Here is a 19,594-nt window from a genome sequence, read left to right on the forward strand (position 1 = left end):
CCTTGAACTCACGAAGATCTGCCTGCTTCTACTCTCAATGCTGAGATTGAAGGTGTCCACTTCCCCCCAATGCTGATTCTTTTTCTCTGCAGGTATCTGAGCATCTAGTGCATGCCTGACTCTGAGACAAAAGACTTCCACTCAGACATTGTCTTAGTGTATGCTGTGTATACGATGTCTCAGAATAAACTACATAGAACCACAACAAGGCTTGAACGGGGTGATACAGAGAGGTGGAGCTGGGAAGACTCGGGTAGGGAAGCATCCTATGATGTGGGGGGATTATGCCAAGTGATTTGAGACTGTTCCTTCCCTCTCTCTGGCAAAGTCTGCCTGTTAGCCCAGCTGTACCCAGGGCCCCTAGAAATTCTCTAGCACTTCATGGAACAAACTGACAATGCTTAATTTGCATGACGACAAAATAGGAATATGGGAAAAAATGAACTGGCTAGGTTGTGTGATTCTGGGATATGTTCCCTACCCTCATTTTTAGGTTTTGGGGAGGTTGTTTGGTTGTTTGGTTGAGTTTCTTTGTTTGTTTTTTCAGTCTTTTGAGATAGGGTCTCCTGTAGCCCAGGTTGGCCTCCAACTCATTCTATAGCCAGATATCCAAAGATAACCTTGAACTCCTGCTCCCCCTGCCTTTACCTCCTAAGTGCTGGGATTACAGGAACGTGGCTTTTAAAAATTCTTCAAATTTTATAACAAAAAAGCATTTGAGCAGTGACATCTTAAAAACAAAACAAAGCAACAACAACATCAAATAAAAGCTTATTGGTCTGGTGAGATAGAATAGGGTAAAGGCATCTGTCACTGAGTTCCATCCTCAGGATACATATGATGGAAGGAAACAATGATTCCCACAAGTTGCTTTTGTGTCCCTGAGCTGTGGCTGTGGCTGTCTTTCTGACCTCTGCGTAGGCTGTCCTCACCTTAGCTGAGTGACAGTTCATACTTACAGATGCAGTCTCTCTGGTTTTTAGCCAGTTCAAAACCAGGCCTGCATTCACAGGCAACGCTGCCTCTCGGGGCCTCCTTGCAGATGTGACCACAGCCATGATCCTTGTTCATACAGCTCAGGCCCTCTGCAAAACAGCAGTGTGTACAGGTGACAGATTGGAGAGAGCTACACAGCTGGACAAGGGTGAAGGCCACAGGCTATACTTGCCGTCTGGATCTCTATTGGCCCCATAGTTTATTTATTTTTGTTTTATGAGATGCAATCTTGCTTTGTAGCCCAGGCTGGCCTTGAACTCGCTGTGTAGTTCAGACTTACCTGGAACTCATCATGCTCCTGCCTCCACCTCCCAGGTACTAAGGATTACAGGCATGTGCCACACTACATGGCCCCAGACACACTTGGTTTTCTTTTTTGGCATTTCAAGTTAGGGTTTCTCTGAGTAGCCTTGAACTCACTCTGTAGAGTGGGCTGGACTCGGACTTACAGAGATCTGCTGGCCTCTGCCTCCCAAGTGCTGCGATTAAAGGCATGCACCACCATTATCCTACTCCAGCTACACATTTTTAAAGGCTACATCTGGGTGGTGGGATGGCACAGTGAGTAAGGAAAGCCAAGCCTCACCAGTTGAGTTTTATGCCCAAAACCTTCATGGTAGGAGAGAAACAATTCCTATAAGTTGCCCTCTTATGTGTACATGCACAATAAACAAATAAAAAGAATGTGCATTAAAATCAGACTGGGGCTCCAAAAATTGAAAATAACAAAAGTTGGGTGGTGGTGACACATACCTTTAATCCCAGCACTTAGGAGGGAGAGGCAGGCAGATCTCTGAGTTTGAGGCCAGCCTGGTCTACAGAGTAAGTTCCAGGATAGCCAGGGCTACACAGAGAAACTTGAAAACCAAATAAATAAATAAATAAATAAATAGATAGATAGATAGATAGATAAATAAATAAAATAATCGGGTTGAGACAATTAACAGAAATATAAAAGATTTCTTTTGTCACCTAAGAGATGGGATCCCTCAAATTTTTCTAAAGAAGAGGGGTTGGGGCTAGAGAGGTGGCTCAGCAGTTAAGAGCACTGGCTGCTCTTCCAGAGGACCTGGGTTTAATTCCCAGCTTCCACATGATGGCTCACAACCGTCTATAACTTCAGTTCCAAAGGATCCAGCATTATCTTCTTGCCTCTGTGGGCACAGGCACATACGTGGTACACAGACATACGTGCAGGCAAAACATTCATACACATAAAATAATCTAAAAATAAGAAGCCCTCCCCCAACAAAGTGGTGCCTCCATCCCAGAAAGCAGAACCTGAGCTTTTACATCTGCCACGAATTTACATTCGGTCATGAGGAATCACAGACACCTGCCTGGAGGCTTCTCTCAAGTGACCCTCGGTCATTCTCTTGGCCCCTCCCTGAGAGCATCATGCCTCTCACAGACAGCATCATACAATAACACAAAAAGAACAAAAGGAAAGAGGGGAAGCCTTCCTGCATGTGGGTTCCTGTAGCTGTTGAGAAATGATGATAGCTGTTCTGTAAGTGTCTATTGGGCTCAATAGGTCCTAGTAACGGTGATGAGAAAGAGGATAGAGACATCAGGAAGCTGTAATACTTGCTGGTTTAACAAGCATCTAAATCAGTGGTTCTCAACCTTTCTCATGTGACCCTTTAATACAATCTCTCATGCTGTGGTGACCCCCAGCTATAAAATTATTTTTGTTGCTACTCCATAACTATAATTTTGCTATTGCTATAAATAGTAATGTAAATATTTTTTAATGTAGAGGTTTGTCAAAGGGGTTTATGACCCAAAGGTTGAGAATCACTGACCTAAACGCTGGTTTAACAGCAGAAGAAGCACCTGTGTAGGCTGTCGTCAGGATTACCTCATCAGGAAATCAGTCATTGAAACCTTGCTGCCTGTGTACCAAACCCAAGCATATTCTCAAGGTGTCTTCTCAGTCAGGGCTGCATTAGTGAGGATGTGGATACATACTGTTTCTTGGCATCTGCGTCAGACAACTCTGAGACATCCTTGAGAGGAAGGCTTTGGTTCTCAACAGTTAGAGGGACCATGAGACTTTCTAATTCTAGAATTAGGACTGTTTTAAACTTGAGTACTAGAAGGTCTTATTCAGCTTTACTAGGACTGAACACCATTCTGGATTCTGCCCCTGAAACCACAGACTTTAATGAAAGGATGAGTCTCCTTTCTATGCCCGTGTGTCCTGGGAACAGTTACTTCAAAAGATAGTTCTATTTCAAAAGACAGTACAGCAGTTAAGACAGTCTCTAACTCTCTTGGGTCTGTCCGAAGACCACCTTGTTTTCTTCTGACAGTTCTGAGCTGTATGCCCCCGCACAATCTGCTTCATGCTGCTGGGATCCATCAGCCCCTGCCAAGGGCTGCTGTCAAGTGGCACAGAAAGAAGCTTGCACTGGGTTGCTGCAAAGCTCTCTCTGCTCTGGCTGATCCTTTATGAAGATGTCATTCACAACCCAGTACCGAAAAGGCACAGGAGGTGAGAGCTGCCCATGGAGGAGTGTCCTTCCCTCCCCCAAAAGACTCTTGGCAAGTCCTGTGTTTGTCTTTGGGTCAGTGGAGCACTTGAAGTAATTGAAGCAGGATGGTACTTGCAGGTAATTGTTAACAGTGCTTGAGACACAGTATGAAACCCATAGACAGTCTACCCCCCAAACAGCTCCCCTTCACCTTCTGGATAGTTTACTCTGTTTATGTGCCTAAGGTATTTTCAAAGTCACTTTTGCTGCCCCTGAGCAGTTCATTTACACAAGAAATATTTTATAAGAAACCCAAAAGTCATCAGAGAAGCTGCCCGTGTTGTCTCCTCATAGTAAACTGGACCTAAAGTTGCCAAGAGGTGATGAGGACTGAGACAACTCTGAAAATGCAGGTGGCTTTTTAAGAGGTGACTCCCAAAACCTTTCAGAGTACCCCAATTCAAAACAAGGCCATAGCTAGAAGAGGCAAATGGGTCTGGTCCAAACCAGGGAGGCCAGCTAGGGTCCTAACTTCCCTAGGACTTGGTCTGGTAGCCACGTCCAAAGCTAAGGGTTCACCAGAAGGGAAGATGCTCAGAAACCCTGGAGATGCCCCCAACTTTTACTCCCTTGCCAGGCTTCCACTTTAGGATATCTCTACAAACTTAAAATAAGGATGGGAAATATTTTACAAAACGGGAGATGTGCACTGCTGCAAGCCCAATCTTCCTTGTCACCTGATGTTGCCTGCAGCTCAGCCAGGGCAGCTGTACACTGCCTAAATACCCTCAGAACAGACAAGACAAAAGAGAAACGCTCATTCTGACAGCCGGAGCACCCGTGAATGGGAACAAAGGCAGACTGAGGGTGAGGTTTCCCCTCCATTACATGGGTGAAAACACACATTCTCTTTATCACAGCTCAGGGCTTTCTAAGCATTTTTAACAAAAAATTCAGTAGCTTGAGATTCCATCCAACTCAGCTGCTAGGTCTCCTTGTTGAAAAGATACTTAATAAATAATTATTAAAACAAAAAGTAGCAATAGAAAATACTAGCCTGTGACATCAGCTTTTTTCAACCCATTTTCCATGGTGGATTTTAAAGTCTTTAAATACAGTCTCCAAGAGGCTACTGTACACATGAGGGAGGAAGTCCTTAGGAATGATATCTTTTTTTAAGAAGTCATTTAGTTGAAGAATTAAAATCCTAGGGTAGAAGTGGCTCACCATTGCAAACTGCTGTAACCTGCTGGCTCACACTGGCAGGAATTTGCCTAGTAGTCAAACTGAAATGCAACAGAAAAATCACAGCACTTCCAGACCACAACAACAATTCCTTGGATTTGGGTTTTAGTTCCAGACATCTATATTCATGCTAAGTACCCATCAGGGGATCCAAGAATGTCTGAATTGTGGAAGAGTTAGAATTCTAATACAGCTTGCAGAAAGAACTCGAGTTTACCTCTGCTCTGAGAAACCTGTAGGAGGGGAGAGGAGGGCTGAGCCAGGGGTCTGAAACACAGGCTAAGTAAGAGACCAGAAGCCCAAGCTGCTGCGGGTGGGCAGAGTCTAAGTGGGGGTGCAGAGGCAATGGTTTTACCAGCAGATCACTACCTCCTCCCACAAACACCAGAAGAAAAAGCCGGAGTGACTTCCCTGGAAGCAGCTTTGAGCAACTGAGAGACTCCTGAGATTCAGGTCCCTCTCTGCCTGGCTCCTTAAAGGATTCCCATCTCCAGTTCTGCCGTGTGAAACTTCATACAACGCCACCAGAATGTGGTGACCCTAGCAGGAAGAAGAAGCCACCACTACTCTTCAAGGGTCAAGCCTAACATGAGATAAGAAACCAGAACCAGTGTTTGTGACTCCCCTCCTCGAGCACTGAGAGTGAACAGATGGGGAGAAACCACAGCTATCAAACACACTGCTCCCCAACACCAAGGCATTGCGTCAAGTACAACCTAATCCACCGTTCTTGGAAAATAGAATGAAATCATCTTCCATGAAGAAACACTTAAAACGTCTGCTAAAGCCATGGTAAATGATCAATTTATAAGTTTGTGATTAATAATGGAAGAACTTAAAGTGACTTCACTCTTAAGATATGGGAATCCATACTCATCATATGTCATATGCTAAAATGAATAAATTGCCTAATATGTGGGCTCTTAAATCTAATGACAGGAGGAGGTAACACTAGAGAAATACAGACACTACAATAAGCCTAGTTGGCTTAAGAAAAAGCAGAAAAATTTTTTTAAAAATGACATTAGGTGAAAAAACAACCAATTGGCCACTTGTCCTTGATGCCTCTCCCTCCAAAGACTCCCACAAAGCTGTAGGAATTTTAAAATAGTGGAAATAGCAAAGAGTATGAGAGGAAGGCTGAGTGGATGAGAGCATAGTGGGTAATCCAGAGAGGGTGTTTTCTGCCCTCCCCCAGTCCCCACAGACCCCTAGAAGCATAGAGTGCAGGAAATGCAAAACTCGGGGAAGGGCCAGAAGTGGCTTGAGGCTGCACGGTTAGTCCGGGAGGGAGGATCCAGCTCCCGCCCCCACCTGCACCCCCAGCCCAGAGCTAAGGGCATGCTTGCACTGGTACTGCGGTTTTTAGCATCTTTTTGAAAAACTTGGCAAATCACACACCTTATTTCTCTGGAGCCTTGTACTGAGGTTTGAAATGTACTCTATTTAGAGATTAGGATCAGAGGGTGTGAAAGTTTGCAAGGACCTCAGAGCCTGCCACGTTGCTAGGTGACAACCACGAAGGTAACAGAGCTTGCCGATGTCTCTCTAGCAGCACATTCTGGACTTGTCCCCAGCTTCTAAGGCTTTCTAGAAGCTCTGCTTCCGGGCTAAAGTCATCTTGTTTGTGAGAGGGTGGGAACTCTGAAACTCCGCCCCCCACTCTCCAATCTAAGGTACCTTCTGAACGGTGAATGCAAGTGTGCTGATTGTCACTTAGAAAGAAACCTTCTTTGCAGCGACACTCATAGCTCCCCATGACGTTGGTGCAGGTGTGCTGGCAGCCGCCATTGTTCTCCAAGCATTCGTCCACATCTGGAGAAAGAGAAAGGGATGGAGATAGGCTTTCAGGGCCATTTCCAAAGCCCAACCCAGCCAGGCGGCTCAGCGGCTCCTGCTAAGCAGAGACAAGGTCCCTCTTGTCCCGGTATCACAGAAACTCTCCAAGCCAGAGCCAAAGGAGCCTGTGGTTGGTTCACCCAGCCCCCCATGGGTCCCTGGGTCTAGGACTCATCCCATGAAGCTCCGGGAACAAACATAAAAGCCACGGAACACCTTCAATTTCTAAAGCACAGTGCCAAATGGGCGAGATAATGCTTAGCTTCCAGAGAATGCCTCCAGGAGAGACAAAGACAATGTACAATGGATTCTAAGATAAGAGAAGGGTGGGGCAGAAGAAAGAAGGTAGGTAGCACGTGATTGTGTGCTATCAATACCGGGGCCTTTCTGGGGAAAGCTGATAAGGGATGGGCCTTTAGGATCTAGCAGTTACAAACCTGGAGAAAAGAGATTCCAGGCTGAAGGGCCAGAGCTCTCCCCTAGCACAGAGGCGGGGAAGCTTGGAGTATATTGGATAGCAGTGAGTCATTCCGTTTGGCTAGAGCCTGGGAGACGTGGAGGGAAGACACAGGAGATACATTCAGGAAGATAGATTAAGGCCACAATGCTGCTGGGTCTTAAATAACAAGCTAAGAAGCTCCTGTTTCACTGCAGTGGGGCGAAGAAGCCAAACCCCTTCTTTGGGGGAATCTCAGACAGCACTAAGGCAGACAAAAAATGTGAAGCCTGGGGTCTGGCTTTCTCTCCCAAGCCAGGGCTGTGGGAGGAGACAGAGGCAGTGGCTGCCCTTGGGATAAGCTGCAGAGGCAGGCATAGAAAACTGCTGGGTAGACAAGATGCCCCAGAGAGAGTCAGTGTTTCTGTGCTCCTTAGAGGACAGGAGGAGGCTGTCTATAAAGAAACATGGGGAAGACTGATGCTGGCCTCAGAAATGGGAATGGCAACTCAGTTTTGCTCCCAATGTAGAAAGAGATACTCTAACAGACTGAAGTGTAAGGCAGGGCCCAGCAGGCATGAGGGAGCAGAGAGACAGAGAACACTGGAGTGGCATGAGCCCAGCTTCAAACACTGTTCGGCTACAGAAGACAGGAGGGCCAAAGTCAGAAGTGTGGGAAAGCAGAAAACAGGGGCAGAAAGGCGCAAGCCAAGGGGAGAATTCTGTCAGTGACAGGGGCAGGGAAGATGCAGAGAAGTCAGCAGGAGCTCCCAGAACCTGGGAAGGCACAGTTAGAAAGGCAGGAAGTAAAGCTCCTTGGATCTGTTGTCCACCACTAAGGAACCCTTCCTTCCATGATAGCCTGAGACCCTGGCGCAGCTGCCCTGGGCTACTTACCGGCCTGTCTTCTCACTCTTTGTGGGTCCCCAAGACTGTGCACTCTTGGCAGATACAGGTTTTTGTTTTATAATATAATAATATAATAATATAAAATAATGATTGGCAGAGCACTAGACAGATCATTAACTGGTCAATTGATGAGCAACAAGGAACAAGTGCAGATAATCAGAGCCAAGGAGGAAACTTCCAGAAGAACCTCAGATATCACAAAGGCTCAAGAAGAAAGCTGATTTAAAAAAAAAGAAGAAGAAAGAAAGAAAGAAAGAAAGAAAAAGAACTTCTCTAGTCTAATATCTCATGTGCCTATCACTAACTCCTGGGTGTATCTGTAACCAGAAAACTCATATTTAAATGTCTGTTATCTGGTTTCAAGCTTCAGATCTTATAGGCAAGGGTCCTCCTACACTACCGAGCAGTGTTCTCCTAAACTGATGGGACTACAGCCATTCCCTGAAGCTGAACAAACTTACCCTGTCTATGCCAAGGGGTGAAGGAAGCACATTCCAGAGAGAAGCCTGTACTGGGACACCTGGCCTAGGCATTCTGCAACGAGGGTTCTGCAATGAGGAGAGGCTGTCTCCCTGGCATGCCTGAGGGCAAGCTCTCCTGAGCCACAACAGCCCCATCCCATGTGTCACTTACTATGTCTTCTTTCCAAGCAATCAGCAATGTGTCATTAAATTGGGTGACACAATAAAATGGAATGAATACAGTGTGTGTTCACATGACACGTGTGGGTTGGGAGCTAGTGGCTGTCTTCAGACTCTGCCTTGTGGCAACCTCCAGAGACATCAATGTAATTGGACTGGGGTAAGGCTTGGGCAGTGGTGTCTGTTACACATCTCAGAGGAGCCTCTGCTACCAAGCCAAATAGCTGTGATATAACTCGCCATAAATGGGAACTGAGCTCAGGTGGGCGGGCTGTGGGGAAGAGTTGCATTCATTTCCTGTATATCTGCTTCCCAGACTATGTCACTGGGGGGCTTGGTGTCGGAGCATGCTGGCTGGTGTATTTGTAGCTAATGTGTGTTTAGTGGTGGCTGGCCACAGGGAAAGAGTCACCCCAGAGAATACAGGAAACTGCCACTCCAGAGGAATTTGGGCTCTGAGCTCTTTCTTGCCACAAAACATCTTGTCACACAGGGTGTAGAACTCCTTCTGTGTGCCGGTCCTACTCTTACAAATAACAGCATTCCCTCATAGCTTTCTTCTTCCTCCTCCTTTTCTTTAAGACAGGGTCTCAGATAGCCCAGGTTGGCCTCAAACTCTCTAGGGAGTTAAAGGTAACCTTGAACTCCTGATCCTCCTGCCTCTATCTCCAGAACACTGACATTACAAGTGTATGCCACTATACCTGCTTTTATGGAGTGCTAGGAACTGAACCCAGGGATTTGTACAAGCTAATCAAACATTCTATTGATGAGATGGCTCAGAGGTTGAGAACACTGGCCGATCTTCCATAGGACCTGGGTTCAATTCCCAGCACCCCCGTGGCAGCTCACAACTGTCTGTAACTCTAGTACCAGGGGATCTGACACTTTCACACAGACATACATGCAGGCAAAACATCAATGCACATAATTTAAAAAAAAAAAACTAAAAAAAAATATTCTACCAATAGAACTATATCTTCAACCCTCTACTGCCTTCCTTTAAAGGAATCTTTAGTCTTTGCATACATACTCAATAGATGCTTAGGGTCTCTACAAAGCAGGTGCTTGTCAGACTCCATGAAGAAACCCCAAGTGGGTGACAAGGACATTCTACTGAGCCATCTGTTATTGGCTAAGGCAAGACTCTAGGCCTGGAAATCTATGGGGATGCTTGTGTTCAGAAAGCCCCACTCGGCTTTGGCTGACATTGTTAGGCTTTGGATGGCTCAGCCTGCTGCTCTCAGGAAGCCCTCACCCCACAATAAAAACCAGGTCAGCCATCAGATATCAACCCTCAAAATGATGCTTTTGGCAAACCAAAAGGAAGTCAACTACAACCACAACATTAGAATGTATGCTGTCCAACAAACTGAAGTCTTATCTGACTTTTAAATTCATTGTGAATTATTTCTGGTCTCAGGCTTGTCTTCAAATGTATCCTTTTTAAATGCTGCCTGCTTAGGAGGAGTTTATACTCCCCTAGACACCCATGATACCTGACTGACAGCTGCAGGCTTGGAAGCCCACATGGCTTGGGCCTCTCTCATGGGGGCTCAGAGAGGAAAGGCCCATACCAGATAATACTGAAATATAATATCAGAGCTGAATCTTAAATGGGAACATTCTTCTCTTCCTTGTCTTCCTCCTCTTCCTCCTCTTCTTATTCTTCCTCTTCCCCTTCCTCCTCCTCTTCTTCTTCCTCTTCTTCCTCTTCCTCCTCCTTTCCTTCTCCATAGCACAACTTTTCGAACACAAGTTTAGCCTAGACTTGGGAGGAGGGGTTCAGGTGGGTGTCTGCATGTGTATGAGGTCAAAGGTCAATGTCAAGTGTCTTTCTCGGGTGCTTTCCAACTAATATTTTGAGTCAAGGTCTTTCTCTGGACTTGGAGCTCATTAACTGGGCTAGGTCATCTGGCCAATGAGCTCCAGGGATCTGCCTGACTCTGCCTCCCCAATGCCAGGATTGCAAGTGAGCACCACTGTACCCGGCTTTTACATGGGTGCTGGAATCCAAATTCAGGGCCTCATACTTGCACAGCAGGCACTTTAACAATTGTGCCATCTTCCTGGCACATCTATGGCTTTTTAAGCTGACATCAAGGCTTTTGATCAAGTGACTGTTCCTACCACACTATAAAGAAAGATCTGAGATAGACCCTGGTTGGCCAAGAGATCAGCCCGAGACAGGCTCATCAGCATGATATCTTCCTGTAGGGCTGACAGCATAAGTCTAACAAAGCAAAACACCTGCCTGGTGTGCTGTATCCTCCTGGACTATGCAACCTCAGCCCCATCCAGCAAGACTTCTAGGTTCTGATCTAGTGCTCACAAGAGGAACTGGTGGGAACAGTCTGCATTGCTCACTTCAGGGACTGTAGTGCCAGTGGATGTCTGTCTTGTGGAAGTCTTGGAGGATGCTTACAGAAAGCTTTTGTCTTTCTTTCAAAAAGAAAAAAAAAAAAGTGTAGGATCTACCTGGCTGTGACCCGACACATCTGAAGCAAGAAGAAAGACATAGTATTTAAAGGATAGTTGGGATCCTTTCAACAGAACACTCAGTGTCAGAAATCAGTAACAGTCATAGCAATGTCTACCCATCTCCTTGGACTAAATTTTCCTATCCAGTTATCTGTTACATAGTCTAAGTTCCCTAATTCTTGGATCACTTTTTTGTCTTTTTTATATATGTAGATAGGGTCTCATGTAGCCCAGATTGGTCTCGAGTTTGCTCTGTAACTAAAAATGATCTTAAATTATTGATCCTCCTGCCTCTATCTCCTGAGTGCTGGGATTACAGATATACACCACCGTGGTTTTGCAGTACTGGGGATGGAATGCAGGGCTCTGTGCATGCTGAGTAAGAATTCTACTGACGGAAATGTACCCCAGATCATGAAATGCTTTCATGAGTAAGGTTTCAAAAACAAAGAGGCTGGTAGAAGGTGGGGAGAGGAAAATGGTTTTCTTACCAAGACAATTATGACCGTCCTGAGCCAACATGAAGCCATCGAAACAGGTGCATCGATAATTGCCTGGAATGTTTAAACAGTCGTGGACACAGCCGCCATTGAGTGCATTGTCACATTCATCCAAGTCTAAGAAGCAAAAGGGAAGTGAGCTCAACAGGTGCTATTTCTTAGAGAGACATACATATGCATTTACCTGTTAGCCAGCCATCCCACTTCTTAGAATCCACCCAAACAGAAACATAATCAAGCATTAATCTTCATTGTTGTATAGTTTGAGATTACAAAATACTAGAATCTACCCAGAAGCTCATATTTAGGAGAGCAGTTTAATGGAAGTGATATGTGCTGGCTGGTCTTATGTCAACTTGACACACAAACTAGAGTTATCTGAATGGAGAGGCACTTAATTGAGAAAATGCCTCTATATGATCCCAGCCATAAGGCATTTTCTTGATTAGTTATTGATGAGGGAAGGCCCAGTTTACTGTGGGTGGTACCATCCCTGGGACGGTGGTTCTAGGTTCTATAAGAAAGCAGGCTGAGCAAGCCATGGAGAGCAAGCCTGTAAGCAGCTCCCCTCCATGCTTCTGCATCAGCTCCTGCTTCCAAGTTCCTGCCCTGTGTGTATCCTGTCCTGATTTTCTTCAATGATGAACAGAGATATGGAACTGTGAGCAAAATAAACCCTTTCCTCCCCAAGTTGCTTTTGGTCATGATGTTTAATCACAGCAGTAGAAATCTTAATTAAGTCATGGTATATTCACTTGATAGAGTACTATCTAGCTCTAAAAGAAAATGAAGACAGTCTCTATGAACTGCTTTGGAATAATTAATAGAATACATCATTAAATTAAAAAATCCAAATGCAAAAGGAAACCTAGAATATTTTAAATTCAAGACAACATCTAAACACACACATGCATACAAAATTTCAATATGCATAACATTTATGTGGGAATGTAAAGACTCAGAAGGGACAACACAATTTGGAAACATCCAGTGGAACTTACTAAAAATCTGTTCTTATTAAGACAGCTGTCTAAGGATAAGGAAATCATGGGGCAGAAGTAAGAGTGCAGAAACAAATACAGAAACCCACAGCCGAGATGATGTGGAAGATGAGAGACCTTAGGAGTTAGGTCCTAAACAGGATGTCTCATCAAATCCCTGCCCCCAGGGATCAGGGACCTCTGCAGAGGAGGGGGTAAAGAGAGTTAGGAGACAGAAGGGCTGGAGGACACCAAGGTAAGGCTCCTAAATCAGCAGGACCGACATACATGAACTCACAGAGACTGGGGCAGTGTGTACAGGGTCAGCACCAGATGGGGTCCTAGAGCTGAAAGGAGTGGACACAAGCCCCCATCTTTAACCCAGAAGCTATCTCCAATTGATAACCACTTGCAAACAAAAATTTACTTTTCTCCAAGGGAGTCTTAAGTTGGAAAACAAACTACTAGTCTTAAGGCTGGACTGCACGGCCAGCAGCAGACGATGGAAAAGGAGCTCAGAGGCGACTCTGGAGGCTCTTGGTCTCCTAATGCCATGTCAGGGCTTCCCACTCCCCCTCCCCCTTTAACTTTACTCTCTCTCTCTCTCTCTCTCTCTCTCTCTCTCTCTCTCTCTCTCCTTCCCTCCCCCCCACCAGTTTTATGTTTTTCTGTGATTCCTGGATGTGTAAATGAGTGTATAAATGAGTAGGCCTCTGCATCTGCATCTGTCTCTTGTGCCTTTTCTTGGTCTCTTTTTCTTCTGTTTGTTTTGTCGTATTCCAATGTGTTAGTTTTTGTTTTTGTCTTATTTTTATTTGTTTTACTATTATCCCTTAAAAAGGCTGTCTGGGGGCTGGAGGGACAGCTTGGTGGTTGAGAGCACTGACTGCTCTTCCAGAGGAACCCAGTTCAGTTCCTGGCACTTACATGGTGGCTCACAACTAATCTGTAGCTTCAAGATCTGACACCCTGACATAAACACACATGCAGGCAAAGCACCAATGAACATAAAATAAAAAATAAATTACATCCTAAAAAAAAAAGAAACTTGTTTTTTTTTTTTTCCCTAAAGAAAAACAGAAGGGGAACAGATCCAGATGGGAGGGGAAATGGAGAGAAACTGGGAGGAGTGGAGGGAGGGGAAACTATAATTAGGATAGATTATGTGAGAAAAAAATTCCATTTTCAATAAAAGGAGAAAAAGACAGGAGGTCACAAGCTTGAAGCCAGCCTGGGCTGCATGGTGAGTTTGAGGACAGCCTGGTTCATATAGCAAGACTCTGTCTCAAGAACAAACAAACAAAGGCTACGGTATATCTGTACAACAGGCTACTTATTCACTGATAAAGAGGAAGTGAGGATACAGGCTGCAGCATGACACTGCTTCCCAATAACTCGGAGAGAATTAATCCACATGCAAGGAACCTGGATTATAGGAGGTCATCTGTGTGAGGTATCTGGGAAGGATGCTCACTGCTAGTTAGCTACAGCTGGAAGGTACCGGAAGTAGATTACTGGTTAGCTGTTGCTGGGGAAGGGTGGGAATGAAGAAGAGTGCACGGTGGGTATTACTGAGAAAGCAAACTGTTTGAAAACTCTGTATGTGTGGCTGCATGACTCAGACAATTTATTACAAATCTTTTGGTTGTATATATTAAATTGGTGAGATTTATGGTATACATGATGCATCTGAAAACTCACTAACAAAAAAAAAACAGGCTCCTATTTGCTTGCTTGTATAAAAGACATAAAGGAAGAATAAACAGAAAACCACAGGTGTGAGAGGAAAGGGGAAGAAAGAGCAGTCATGGGGCAGAGCAAAGGGGGCAAGAAAGCACCACACCTGCAGGAGGATACCAGTTTGGTACAATCTGACTCTTAGAAAAGCAGTGAGGTTTTATTTATGTGCATGATACAAACAAACAGCCAGTAGGTGTAGGTAGAGGGGATGGGAATGAGTAAGTGAGATACAAAAAGAAATAAACTAGGTATATTATGAATTGAAACATAACTGGGACACATCCACAAAGTGCTAACCGAAATAACTAAGCAACCACTTACTGGAGGTCATAAAAGCATGAACTGCTGTGTGTTGTACTCTAGTTAATAAATACTGTGGTTAGTGAAACCTGGGTCCTCACAAGACCATGCGTCAGTAATCCTGTAAATATGTCCTGTATCTACTAAGGTTGAACAAAGGTAAATACAGCACAACAGTAAGAACTGGATTTCTCACTGTTTGAGGAAAAACCTGCAAGGCTAGAGTGACTTGGTTCTAGCACAGAGGTCAAACTATCAGTGCTACCCATAGTTTGAATATAGATTCAGAGGAATAAAACAAAGAATAAACAAGCTAGGCATGAAGGTACACGTCTGTAATCCCAGCACTGGGAGGCAGACAGGTGCATCTCTGTGAGGTTGAGCCCAGCCTGGTCTACATAGCAAGTTTCAGGACAGCCAGAGCAACATAAAAGAAAGACTCTGCCTCAGAAAAGCAAACAACAAAATCAATCAGCAGAACACATGCAAGGACATCCCAGCTCTGTGTGCCGACGAGCCCTAGAAACAAGGCCCCCTAGAGAACACCACACACACACACACACACACACACACACACACACACACACACACACAAAAGGTATATCCCTACCCTTTGCCATCAAAGGAAACAGAGTCATTGTGGGGAGTGGTGGATTCCTGGGCAAGCAGAGAACATAAGAATGGTATGGAGGATCTTGTAATATAAAATATCAGAAAGTTCTCAAAAAAGGGGGGAATCAAACAGGCAACAATGACGAGTTTTCAATTGCTACAGCTAGAACAGTTTGAAAATAAATAATGATATGATGCCGATGTGCAAAAGTATACAATGAAATAGATGAAGGAATGGATGAATGAGCAAACAGGGGCATATCTTCCTTTAAAAAAAAAAAAAAAAAAAAAAAAAAAAAAAACAGTTTCCAGGTACATAAGGGGGATCAGTGCAGAGTTTAAAGGAGGTGCATATCAGAGTTACAGCTGCCAGAGGCAAGATCCATGCATGCTTAGACACTAAAATCAGTGAACAAAGACTTGACATTTCAAAAGTACCCTCCCCCAAATATGCTTCCACAGTAAATACAGCAGTAGAGAAACCAGCAGACACTATTGTTTTGTTTTGTTTTGTTTTGTTTTGTTTTGTTTTGTTTTTGTTTTTCAAGTCAGGGTTTCTCTGTGTTGCCCTGGCTGTTTTGGAACTTACTCTGTAGACCAAGCTGGCCTCAAACTCAGAGAGATGCTCCTGCCTCTGCCTCTGCCTCCCAGTGCTGTGATTAAAGGCATTTGCCACCACAGCCCGGCTCAACAGACACCATCTTAAACCGGGTGTTAAACAAGGTTAGCATCATAGTGACATCATATACCACTGATGTGGTTTACTGGGAAAGTCACTGCGGTGTTACTGTGACAGTCTTACTGAAATGCCAGAAAACCATAGTATGAGAAGACACATTCTCTTCTGGCTGGTCTTACATTCAGTGTATAGTCAAGGCTAGACTCAAACCCATGGCAATCCTCCTAGCACAGCTGCCATGCCAAGCTCTATTAATTCTTTGCCTCTTAACATGAAGCAATTGAAATCACAGTGTTCATCAAAAGTGGCGGTGCTGGGATCAAAGAGGTGGCATTGGTAGTTGAGAGAACTTGCTGCTCTTGTAAAGGACTCAGGCTCAGTTCTCAGCAACGACGCAACCACATCAGGCAACTGATACTTGCCTAGCATGAGAGAGAGTCTATTGAGTCTTCAGTATCACATAAGTCAGATAAGGTGTCGCATGCCTGTAATCCTAGCACTTAGGAGGTAGAGGCAGGATAATCAGGAGTTTGATGGCATCATTTCCTCAGCAACAGAGAAAGTTCGAGACCAGCCTGAGCTACAAGAGACCCTGTCTCAAAAGTTGATGTTCCAGACAAAGACAGATTAAGGACTGAGGAAACACAAGAGACACAGGCACTGGCTATGTGGGTCAGGACCTGGAATTAACTCTGGAGCAGAAACAGAACATCAGGGGAAATCTGGTGGAATTTGAATGTTTACAGTTGTTTTTAAATGACATTGTGCCATTGTTACTTTCCTGGTTTGGGTAATTATATACCATTTTGTACGCTGATAGCATTGGGGTAAGATGAGTGGCAAATACCCATGAGCTTTGTTTGGTTTTGCAACCTTCCTGGTCTGAAAGTATTTCTAAATAAAAAGTTCCCTTAAGAAGAATAAAAAACAAATTTTTAAAAAGTAAAAGAAAAGTAGGGGCTAGAGAGGTGGCTCAGCAGTTAAAACATGTAGTGCTCTTGAAAAGGATGTGAGCTCCGTTCCCAGCACTCATAATTGGGCTTAGCAACTGCCTGTAACTCCAGCTCCGGGGGATCTGACACCTCTGGTCTTCACATGCACATACCTACATGCAGACACATGCAAGCACATAATTTAAAATATAAACAAATAAATAAATATAAAGAAAATATAGCTGGGTGTCATGGTATGTACCTACAATCACAGCACTTGGAAGGCAGAGGCAGGTGAGTCAGCTTGTACGTCTGAGGCCACGCTGGGCTACAGGGGACCCTGTCTCAAAAAAAAAAACCAAAAAATTCAAAATCAAAACAAGAACAAGCAAAATGCAAGAATGAGTGTCTACCACACATACCAGGTACCTCTGGATATAACATACTGTCCAGCACCAACAACTGGACTTCTCAGAGGCCATGGGATGAGACAGGATCGCTTGAAACATCAAGACATGAATCAAACATCAGGATATCAAACACCACCCAAATAGACATGGACTACATTTTTCTCCTGCCTGAAGAAGTTAGTGTGGTTTTCCGAGTACTTGGACAAGACTTCCTAACTCACTATGTAGGTTTTGTTCCTGCAGGGATTCAGATCAACTCCCACCTGAAGATACACTCAATTTTTAAGAGTTTAAAAGCTCTCAGAATGAAAGAGGCCTCCAATATGCTCACTAAGGTTGGGTCCAGAGGCAGGGAGAAGCATTGGAGCTGGGATCAAATACCTCTCCTCAGTTCTATAGGGATGTCTTGTGTAACCAGAGAAACAGCTGCAGGCTGAGTGAGTGTGAGGGACCAGGAGCTGGGGCGGGGATGAGGATTGAGGATGTGACTTTCACCCAAAGATTAATCATTTGTTTATGGCCCCTCGTCTCCCGTCCTCAGTGTCCTCATCCATAAAAACAAGCAATGGAAATGACCCAAAGTTCCCTGAAGAGCCCTGTCAGGGCTCACATTCTGCTTCCTCCTGTGAGAGCAGTTTCCATTCAGTTCTGAGGCTTGAGTTCAGTCACTGAACTAGTGGTCAGAGTCCAGACTTCAGGATCTCAGGTCTACAGCACCGAAGAACTAAAATCTCCCTATGCATTTATCTTTCCAGAATGAATCTGCCACTCAAATAAGGCAGTGCCTGGGTAGAATTCTCAAGCCTAGCAAGTCCCAATATCAGTCAGCCCAAAACCAGACAGGATGGATCCTCCAGAGACAGCAGAAAGCAGGACTCCAGTCCTTAGTCTCCAGGGAGGCAGGGTCCTTGAAGCTCTGTCTGGCTTTCCTGGTGAGTGGAATCAAAAGATAGCGAGGCATTGCATTTCCTTTTCCAGGAGCCACACAAAGGGACCTTTGGGAGCCAGAGAAAACTGTAACCATTCGGGCAAGGACATAATCTCCCAGCCTTTTGAGGATCTGAAAATCATTTCAAAGAGCAGGTGGCAGGATTCAAGGTAGGAGCGGTCATTTAGACCAGTACAAAAGCTAAGGAGGCAGTCGCTTCCCAGCTGCCCACCTACCCACCGCCCCAGCCACTCACCCTCACACTGCCTGCCTTCCCCTTGGTAGCCAGGCTTGCAAGAGCACTTGTAGGAAGTAGGTGTGTTCTGACACAGCGCATCAGCATGGCAGTCATCTAGCCCTTGGGCACACTCATCCACATCTGCAAAAGAACACAGCAAGCACCTAATACCTATTCAAGCTTTGAGTGATCTGGCAATCAATCTCTCTCTCTCTCTCTCTCTCTCTCTCTCTCTCTCTCTCTCTCTCTCTCTCTCTCTCTCTCCCTCTCTCTCTCCCTCTCTCTCTCTACTTCTCCAACCCCCATACTGCTACAACTAGCTGGGATAAACCACACCATGCCCGGGCCCATTTCCAAATGCACTGTTCCAAGAGGAATGACCCAAGTAAGGAGGCCACCCTTACTGGACTCCACGACTCAGTTCAGATGTGCCTCCTCTTGGAAGTGAGCCATGATCCCCTAATGTCAGGGAGATGTTCCCACCACATTCTCCCATGTATTTAGCTTATGCAGAGCACAGAGTATGCAGGGCTGTCCCTGCCCTCTCACCTGTCTCTCCACAGTGCCCTAACAACTGAATCCGCTCTTTGATGCCCAGCCAGCACCACGGCTGGCATATAAGAATATAGTAGACTGCCTGCTAAGGGAGAGGAATGAAGAGCAGAATTGGCTAGAAAGTTCCAGAAGACCGCCAAGACAACTGTCTCTCAGCTTTCTGAGTCTGGGATGTGGGGGTGAAAGTTTCCCTGGTCTCAAGCAAACAGCATCCTGACCTCTCAGACGGTGCAATGTAGCAATGGTGTCCCAGAGGCCCCAGCCCCAACCCTGCCATTTCTCTCAGCCTGCAAGCCCACCATAGATAGCCAAAGCATTTCCAGGGTCGATACCACTACTGAGTACGAAGATAAAAACGAATGAGTTTTCAAAGAATTTTAAGTTCAGTCAAAGCAGATTGTGCAGAGTTCTAATATATGGCTGCTCCAAATTTGGAGGCTTAGGGACATTCCAGGTCTTGGCACAGTAAAAGTTCTGCGCCCACAGAAGTCTCTGCAGTTCATCCTGGGGCTGGCAGAACTTATCAGCCCCAAAGGAAAAACCGGGGAACAAATTGCCACTAGCTCAGTTTCCCCATCTACACAAGGGGGAGCTGAACTCCAGACACCAGTCCCATCCAGCGACAGCCAGGGACAATCTGGACAGCATGAATTTAGGAGACTCTGGGGGGGGGGGGGTGCGGGGGGGGACAAAACC

At 45.2% G+C, this 19,594-nt stretch overlaps 1 protein-coding gene across 6 annotated transcripts in view; it reads right to left on the bottom strand.

Annotated features, from left to right (window-relative positions):
* Scube2 (signal peptide, CUB domain and EGF like domain containing 2) overlaps positions 1–19,594 on the bottom strand; it is a 67,826-nt gene that overhangs the window by 47,904 nt on the left and 328 nt on the right. For 5 of the 6 annotated variants that reach the window (XM_076940695.1, XM_076940693.1, XM_034509498.2 and 2 more), the window contains exons 2-5: positions 18,362–18,484; positions 11,516–11,641; positions 6,399–6,533; positions 960–1,085 (exon numbers count right to left, since the gene is read on the bottom strand). In XM_076940695.1, the coding sequence (XP_076796810.1) occupies positions 960–1,085; positions 6,399–6,533; positions 11,516–11,641; positions 18,362–18,484 (510 nt within the window). The remainder of the gene's footprint in view (positions 1–959; positions 1,086–6,398; positions 6,534–11,515; positions 11,642–18,361; positions 18,485–19,594) is intronic. The other variant, XM_076940680.1, reaches the window with a different exon arrangement.

Source organism: Arvicanthis niloticus, chromosome 1, assembly GCF_011762505.2.
Source record: "Arvicanthis niloticus isolate mArvNil1 chromosome 1, mArvNil1.pat.X, whole genome shotgun sequence".
In the NCBI taxonomy this organism is placed as follows: Eukaryota; Metazoa; Chordata; class Mammalia; order Rodentia; family Muridae; genus Arvicanthis; species Arvicanthis niloticus.